This window comes from Myotis davidii, unplaced genomic scaffold (genome assembly GCF_000327345.1).
Source record: "Myotis davidii unplaced genomic scaffold, ASM32734v1 scaffold223, whole genome shotgun sequence".
In the NCBI taxonomy this organism is placed as follows: domain Eukaryota; kingdom Metazoa; phylum Chordata; class Mammalia; order Chiroptera; family Vespertilionidae; genus Myotis; species Myotis davidii.
The window spans coordinates 1,053,048-1,061,501 of record NW_006294609.1 but is presented as its reverse complement, the minus strand read 5'-3'; the positions used below and the strand labels follow the sequence as shown (position 1 = coordinate 1,061,501).

The 8,454-nt window shown below is 52.5% G+C and overlaps 2 protein-coding genes across 2 annotated transcripts in view; one reads left to right on the top strand and one right to left on the bottom strand.

Annotated features, from left to right (window-relative positions):
- LOC102759782 (tubulin alpha-3 chain-like) overlaps positions 1-3,276 on the top strand; it is a 4,314-nt gene extending 1,038 nt beyond the window's left edge. The window contains exons 2-4 of the mRNA XM_006768848.2: positions 17-99; positions 367-1,047; positions 2,877-3,276. Coding sequence (XP_006768911.1) covers positions 17-99; positions 367-1,047; positions 2,877-3,173 — 1,061 coding nt within the window. The 3' untranslated portion in view covers positions 3,174-3,276. The remainder of the gene's footprint in view (positions 1-16; positions 100-366; positions 1,048-2,876) is intronic.
- Positions 3,277-4,179: 903 nt separating this feature from the next.
- Positions 4,180-8,448, bottom strand: MZT2B (mitotic spindle organizing protein 2B). The gene is made up of 4 exons (XM_006768847.2): positions 8,335-8,448; positions 7,921-8,069; positions 6,884-7,063; positions 4,180-4,431 (listed from the first exon to the last, which is right to left on the bottom strand). The coding sequence occupies exons 1-4, from the start codon at positions 8,391-8,393 to the stop codon at positions 4,274-4,276; spliced, it is 546 nt and encodes a 181-aa protein (XP_006768910.1). The 5' UTR covers positions 8,394-8,448; the 3' UTR covers positions 4,180-4,273.
- Between the last annotated feature and the right edge of the window lie 6 nt (positions 8,449-8,454).

Here is an 8,454-nt window from a genome sequence, read left to right as displayed (position 1 = left end):
ATCACAGGGTGGGAAGATGCAGCCAATAATTATGCCAGAGGCCATTACACCATCGGCAAAGAGATTGTTGACCTGGTCCTGGACCGGATCCGCAAGTTGGTAAGAAGGTGCTGGGAAGCCTTCCAGGGTCATTTTGGCAAAAGCCAAGGCAGAATCATGAACCCATGGTCCTCCTTCCTGGTGTGGCTGCAGTGCATTCACCGTACATCTGTGTGTCTGCTTTGCCTCCCCTTCAGTGGAATGCATGTTACCTGGGGTGACTGGGATCCATTTAACCTTGTGGAGTCGAGAGAAGTGACCTAGGCTTGTGGGAGGTTGGCGCTGTGGCTTCGAAAGGCATTGCTCACGGTCTCTGCTTTCTCTCAGGCGGATCTGTGCACGGGGCTGCAGGGCTTCCTCATCTTCCACAGCTTCGGGGGCGGCACCGGCTCTGGGTTTGCATCTCTGCTTATGGAACGGCTCTCGGTCGACTACGGCAAGAAGTCCAAGCTAGAATTTGCCATTTACCCAGCCCCCCAGGTGTCCACGGCCGTGGTGGAGCCCTACAACTCCATCCTGACCACCCACACGACCCTGGAGCATTCCGACTGTGCCTTCATGGTGGACAACGAAGCCATCTATGACATATGTCGGCGCAACCTGGACATTGAGCGGCCCACGTACACCAACCTCAATCGTCTGATTGGGCAGATCGTGTCCTCCATCACGGCCTCCCTGCGCTTCGATGGGGCCCTGAACGTGGACTTGACGGAATTCCAGACCAACCTGGTCCCGTACCCCCGCATCCACTTCCCCCTGGCCACCTACGCCCCAGTCATCTCAGCTGAGAAGGCCTACCATGAGCAGCTGTCCGTGGCTGAGATCACCAACGCCTGCTTCGAGCCTGCCAACCAGATGGTCAAGTGTGACCCTCGCCATGGCAAGTACATGGCCTGCTGCATGTTGTACCGGGGGGACGTGGTCCCGAAAGATGTCAACGCGGCCATTGCCACCATCAAGACCAAGCGCACCATCCAGTTTGTGGATTGGTGCCCAACGGGATTTAAGGTAGGACTGGGTGTTAACGAGTGGTTTTACCTTTTAGCATGCAGCAGACCCTGCGATAGGATGCTGCCCTTGTGGAGAATACCCCGTTCCATGGCAGCTAGGCCCCTGGTCATCAGTTAGTGTACCAGAGTGATCATTTATCCAGTGGTGTCTTTTGAACTTCCCTCCTGAGCCATCACATTATCTGTGGTGCAAGAATATTTTTTAATAGAACCTGAAATTTTCTGAAGGATCTCTGTTCCCCTGTTCAGGTGGTGGAATTAGTGTGGGAAATGTTTATTAGCCTGAGAAATAAGATATTTTTTTCTTATAATAAGTCTCTGGGCATTTTGGTAATTCATGTTAGTATTTGAAATGGGAATATTACTTTTGGTGTCATTAAATCCCACTTGATTCCATAGGTATGTAGAAATTAAACTAAATGTAAATGTCCTATGAAGTGTTTGATTTAGTGAAAAATTATTATGAATATCTTTGTTGGGGGAAAAAGCAACAGCCTTTTATTTCTATCACTAAGCCTAGAAGTTCTGGCCTGAGTTTGCCTCAAGCCCCCAGTTTGAACCAGCCTTTTGTTTGATACAGAGACAAAACCTTGCCGTCGTGTTTCAGCTTTGTTCTGTCCTTGATTACTGAACCCTGTCTACTCTTTCCTTCCGGGATCTGTTTCCCTTGCTTCTCATGCTGCCTCCTCTGGCTCAGACCCTCAACTGCTTCTAGTGGGCCTGCTGTGCTGGGTTCTTTTGCAAGACGTCGGGGGGAGGATTTTAGAGTGAGAGAAACATCGATGTGAGATTGGTTGCCTCCCGCACATTCTCCAACCAGGGTTCAAACCTACAACCCGGATATGTGCCCTGACTGGGAATCGAACCCACCACCTTTTGGTGTATGGGATGACGTTCCAACCAACTGAGCCACCTAGCCAGAGCCTGTGCTGTGTTCTTAACTAGGACTTCCTACACTGGGTTCTCTTCCTCTAGTTCAGGGATCAGCGTGGTTGGTGGACAAGTGCCTGACTATGTAAAGTTTAACCTGAACACAGCCACACTCATTCCGTGGCCTATTGTTGTGGCTGCTTTTGTGCTACAAAGACATAATTGAGTGGCTGTGACAGAGTGCATGGCCCACCCAGCATAGAGTACATACTGTCTCACCCTTTATAGACAAAGTTTGCTGACCCTAACTCTAGCTGACCCTGTTTGTATCTGTTGCCAATACCTCTGGCCCTCTCTCTCCTGAAGCCTGGAATGCCTCCCCTTGGGCCCAGCCCTGGAATGTCACCCCTCCCTCCTGCTTAGCACACCCACAGACCACCTGCTGTTATAGTCCAAGCAGTGGTTCTAGGTCCTCTGGCAGTGTACCTGTCACTCTGCTATACACACACTGATTATTTGGTGGGAAAGCAGGACTATGATCTTCCCTTGCAATATCATCACGGTTGTGTACTAGGTGAGAAAGGCTTCCCCCATAGAGATCAGTTCTCCTCTTGAAGCCTATGGAGAAAGTAACCTATGAAGAATCCAGGACGGTGTCTTTCCTCAGAAGGAAGACAATTGAATCACCAGGGTGCCTATCACATGGCATAGTTGCTGGGCAGCCCCTCAGGCAGCTGGGGCCGAGCCAGCGTAGCGGCTCTGGACACTTGTCTTTCCTTGTCTGGAAACCATCACCTTCTTGCCTGGCACAAAGAAGGGCTCAGAGACTGCAGATTAAACTAAGCCTCTGTCAGGTCGCCAGAGGGTGCCTACCTGCCTTCCGTTTCTGGGAAAGTTGCCACCATTTCTGGGTTTGAAGGAAGCTTCACACAGCGCTTTATTCCCCTTCTCTGGCAGGTGGGCATCAACTACCAGCCCCCCACCGTCGTCCCTGGAGGAGACCTGGCCAAGGTGCAGCGGGCTGTGTGCATGCTGAGCAACACCACCGCCATCGCCGAGGCCTGGGCCCGCCTGGACCATAAGTTCGATCTCATGTATGCAAAGCGAGCCTTTGTGCACTGGTATGTGGGGGAGGGCATGGAGGAAGGGGAGTTCTCCGAGGCCCGGGAGGACCTGGCAGCTCTGGAGAAAGATTATGAAGAGGTGGGTGTGGATTCCGTGGAAGCTGAGGCTGAAGAAGGGGAAGAATACTGAATGGGAGCGTGCAGCTGGCGGGTCTACCTCTCTTCTGTTCTCTTTTGTCACCCCTCAGCTCTACTGGTTTCAAGTTGTTGGTTATTAAAGTTTCTGTGTCAAACCTGTCTGCCCACAGGAGTGGATAGCCTGCCAGGCCTGGTCTGGGCTACATGGTGCTGTGCTTTGGGGTGGGTGCAGCACTACCCACACCTGTAAGGAGCTACTGCTTACATGATATAACTTTGGGGAAACAGTCAATATTTCCAATCCAAGATTTTGAAGCATTAACATTTACTCAAGTCTAGGAAAATTGAGTTAGATTTTTCCATTGAATTTGCCATTTTTCAGGCCTGTCCACTGATGGGACATGGGGACTAAAGTACAAAAGCTTGGAACTGGAGTTTTAAATATAGTTTTACTGGTTTCAGAGAGGCAGGGAGAGGGAGAGATAGAAACATCAGTAATGAGAGAGAATCATTGATCGGCTGCCTTCTGCACGCCCCCCATTGGGGATGGAGCCCACAACCCGGGCATGTGCCCTAACTGGGAATCGAACTGGGACCTTCTGGTTCACAGGTCGATGCTCACCAGCCAGGCAGAAATGGAGTTTTAAAATCTGAAGCCCATGGAAGGTGGAGAGGGTGTCCACAGAATCCCTAAAACTTTGCGTCACATGTGTAAGGCCAGGGCACTTTGCGGGTAAGAGGTTTTATTGGATTCTTCAATGGCATGCATGACCCACAGAAGGTTAGAAGCTCTAAAAATTCATTCCTGTCCTGTCTGTGGTAACTTGACAGTGTTCCCCCCTCCGTACTTTAAACCCCTGCTCCCGTTGCACCTGAGCACCCTAAGAATGGTCTCAAGCAAAATATGTTGAAATGAGGTCCATGAGGGTGAAGTCACTAGTTTAAGTCACTTGGTTAGTTCAGCTGTAGCACAACCAGGATGAGCAACAGAACTAATTCTACATATTTGTGCTTTAATATATTGAAAATGTGATAGAAAACATCTTGAATAGACCATGAATTTTTTTAAAAAAGGTTTATTACCAACTGGGGAATTCATGCATAACCTCTGCGAGGAGGCTGGTGGAGCTCATAGCAGGTGGTCTGCTTGGCTCAGGTACTGCTTCGAGTGGGGCTCTTCCCAGGCCCTGCCCCCTTGGGCAGCCTGGTAGCACTGGGCTGTCGGGGCATCCTCTGGCTGGATCCTTCCCGGCAGCTTCGTTCTGCCAGAGTGGGGCCTCCACCAAGAGCAGTGCTGCTTTTGTTTCTCCCTGAGCAGACACAGAAGACAATCATTAGGAACCAGGACAAACTCCATAATCACAGTGCATCTCTGTGTTTCTTTATTTTTTTAATCTTTTTACATTTATTGATTTCAGAAAGGAAGAGAGAAGGAGAGACAGAAATATCAATGATCAGAGAGAATCATTGATCAGCTGCCTCCTTCACAACCCCTACTGGGGACTGAGCCTGCAACCTGGGCATGTGCCCTTGGCCGGAATTGAACCTGGGACCCTTTAGTCCACAGGCTAATGCTCTATCCATGAGCCATACCAGCAAGGGCCATCTCTGTGTTTCTTGATCAACATTTACATCTAGTATGTTTCTAGCACAGTACTTTCAGCCAGGGACCCTGTCTCAGCCCAGGGTTCTGAAGCTCAAAGACTGCCTACAGATGGCACATCCAAGAGCAGTCTTTGGCGGAGTGCAGGAGGCCCTGGAGGGTGTCCTAGAATGAAGGGGTAGGGTGGGAGTGTCGATGGTCAGTTTAGGGGAAGGGAAGCTCAGCTTCATGACTCCTGCCCTAGAAGCTTTTGTGGTTAGCTACCACTGCCAGCAGCACAGGAGGGCTCACTATCAGTAGAGCTGCTACCTCATTGTACCCCCAAGGCACTGTCCTCTTCTCTAGATTATCCATGTTTCAGCCCGTCAGACAACACTGGGAGCACAGGCGTCAACAACAGATGATGAAGTCAGGCTTTTGACTTGGATCTTGGACGCTCTTTCTCCTGTTTTCCTCCCTCCCTCAGTATCCTGCAAACATCCAGTGGTCAACCTTCTTGCTCTCAGGTTCACTCAGGTTGGGTTCTGCAGAGGCTTGACTGCTCAAGACTTGCCCTGACCACTAGGTAGTCACACTCGGATGGAGACACTGGTCTGTTCCTTGATTTGTAATTTGCTTACTTTCTCTCTTTCTCTCTCTCTCTCTCTCTCTCTCTCTCTCTCTCTCTGTCTCTCTCTCTCGTGTGTAGACGACAGGCATACCTGTAACCACACCTGGACTAGAGTTTTATTTTAAACTAGAGGCCTGTTGCATGAAGAGATTCGTGCAATAGGTCTTCCCTTCCCTTGGCTGCTGGCACCGGTTTGCCTCTGGCACCTGGGACCCAGGCCTTCGCTCTGGCCTGAGCCGGCCCTGGAGCCTTCAGGCTTCCCTCCCACTTGGAGCCTATGTATGCAAATTAACTGCTATCTTTGTTGGGTTAATTTGCATGCTCTCCTGATTGGCTGGTTAATGTAGCGAAGGTACGGTCGATTTACATATTTGTCTATTATTAGGCAAGATGGTTGACTTCCCTGAGCTCCAAATGTTGACAGCATCAGTAAGACTAAGAGGACCCTCCAGGGGACAAAATGTACTGGTGGACCAGGCTCACTCACCAGTTCAGTCCCTCTCTTCTGTGCCAGCTTCAGCCAAGGTCTGCCCTGTGGGCTTTGACCAGCATTCCTGTCTCTTGCTTGACCCCTACTCTCCTTCAGGGTTCAGGGTCAAATAGCCTGCCTTAGGGAAATTATGAGTTGTTGGAGAAAAGAAGCAACAAAGTTCTTAGGGGCCTGTTAAATCATTTCTGTTTTTAGAGGCACCTGCCTTTGAAACTGCAGATCCTGGCTTCTATAGAACATCAGACTCGCTTTCCATGCTCTCCAAGACTGACAACTAAGTTCTTCCCAGGATTCCTGCAGGGCTATCACAGCCCTTCTTAAGAAAATTTCTGGAAAGTACTTCCTCAGAGAGTGGGGTCTTTTCTGCCCGGTGTGGTGGGGAGGGTTACATTGGTTCTTCCTCTGGAACTTGGACAGTTCAGGTTTCCTCTGCCTCGCCTCCCTGGTCTTCACACTCAAGTGCTCGTGTGCACTTGACTCAACAGAGATGTAATAACAGGTTACCCAGGCCGAGGGGGAGCAGACAGGAGCATGTCGTGGTGTGAAGCTGAGTCAACTTAGCCTGCCTTTAAATCTGACAAGGCCAGTGACTCACAAAAAACAGATACAAAGAGAACTGTCATCCACATTTTCTTTGGTACAAATGCCAATATTCTGGTCAGTGTGCAAGTATCCCTATGAGCCCCGCCACCCCACAGAGTCTCCCAACATGCTAGTGCCCAGCTCGGACGCCATAGCACCTCCCAGGCCAGGCCAAGCAGAATTAGGTCTTCTGTAGCATCTTCCCTGCCCCTCAGCCTCTTCTCCTCTGGGGCAGGGGCACCTCTGTAGAGCACAAGTCTCACCCAGCAGAGTTAGTCTCTGGGGGGTTAGGGGTACCGCAGGTTGTCTCTTAATAAAACATGAAATTGTGTCTTCAGTCTCTACGCTGCGTGGCAGAGATGGCCAGCAGGACCCTGCCCTTGCAGCTAGAAGCTGTTCTGGCTTTCTTGGGCCACAGCAGTTTCCATGGAAACAAGAGAGCACAACAACCCCCAGAGATAAACCAATAAATGCAACCTGCAAAAGGAGAGAACAGGCAGCAAGAGAACCGGAGGGAACCGGGGGGCCCCGGAGAGAGAGGCGAGTGCGTGGCAGCTGGGCTGTGGTGCAGAACCGGAGAGGCCGCAGGCCGCAGGGCTGAGGAAAAGGAGGCCCTTGCAGGGGGGCTACAGTTCTTGGCAAAGAGAAAGGAGGCCTCTGCAGGTCAGAGAGAGACACAAAGAGAGCAGATGGAGCATGGGTCAGTGAGGAAGCCCAGCGCCTCTCAGGAAAGGGGGCTGAGTGCCTGGGGCCCTGGCACTCCCACCCAAAGGGGCCAGCCTGCCCTCCTCTCCAGTGTCAGCTGCTTCTCAGGATGCCTGTAAGTGCCCAAGTGTTCTGGCCAAGGAGCCAGCCCAGGAGGTTCTGCTGCATGACACAGGGTTTCTGGCAGTCATCAGGGGCAGAAGTGACACAGGGAGCTCTGCCTTGACATTCTCATCACCAGCACCTGTTCATAATCCTTGAGCGTGAGGAGGCCCCTCAAGCCTGAGCCCAGTGCTCTGCCACTCAAGCCTCTGCACCCTGAGTGCCCAGGGCAGCCAGGACTGCCACACTGACTCCTGGGCAGGATCTGGAGCTGGGTGAGGTAGGTTCAGGGGAGGGGGTTGTAGGAAAGCCTCTCTGCTTACCCACTCCCTGAGCACTTCCCTGGAGAGTGTACACACCGTGAGAACAGGAACCAAAGCAGTCTTGTCCCTGTATTTGTGGTATGGAGGTATGAGGTATGAGGTGAGAAGAGGCTGGGTCAGATGAGGCCTAGACTGCTTGGGCCACGTTGGGGCACCCATTCTGCCTCCATCTGATTCCAGACCTGCTCTCTCAAGGTTAGCATTGAAGCCAAAGCTGGGGACTGCACCAAATGGGAGAGCGCTAGGTTGGCTCCAGTGGGCCATGGGAGACCTACAGAAAGGCCAGACCACTGAGGGTTTAGCCCACTGTGCCTGACACTGCCCACCTCCTGGCCCCTGCCACCCGCCGCCTGGGTCACAGGGGCAGAGAGCACCCCAGCTGACCTCGGGCCTCAGGCACGCTCGATGTAGGCAGGGACACTGCAGCAGGATCCTGGGGCTCGCTCGCCAGCCTCTGCCCGGCACACATGGATTTGAGCATCTGGAAGACGGCGAGGGGCGCGACGTTCAGCTTCAGCAGGTCCACCAGGATCCTGGTGAGAACAGATGCGGTGCGCAATGAGCACTACTGGTCCCCGGGCCCGTCTGCTCGGGCGAGACCGGGGCGGGCATGGCTACCAGACTGGCACTAGGTCTAGGAGGGCCACTTTTGTCAAGGTCCCGACTCTACTCTGGGCCCCCAGAAAGTCGCGACAAGGACGGGAGGCTCTAATACACAGATCAGTGGCCTGGCGGGGGCTAAGAGCCGGGTTGTCTGGGGCTCGGACCAGCGCGCAGCCTCCACCCGCGCCCGCTCACTTGAACACGTCGGGATCCATGGCGCCGCCCGCCGCCTGCGCCAGCTCGTACAGCTCCATCTCCTCGGCACTCAGCACTTTCTTCCGCCGCAGCACGAGCTTCTGTAGCGCTGCCTCCAGC

Excerpts from the sequence above, each read along its gene's own strand:
- MZT2B (XM_006768847.2), bottom strand. The coding sequence starts at position 8,393 with ATGGAGCTGTACGAGCTGGCGCAGGCGGCGGGCGGCGCCATGGATCCC. Across the intron at positions 7,064-7,920 it reads GAGCGTGCCTGAGGCCCGAG|AGGCCTCCTTTCTCTTTGCC; the intron begins GTCAGCTGGGGT and ends TCTGACCTGCAG. Across the intron at positions 4,432-6,883 it reads CCTGTTCTCTCCTTTTGCAG|GGAGAAACAAAAGCAGCACT; the intron begins GTTGCATTTATT and ends GTGTCTGCTCAG.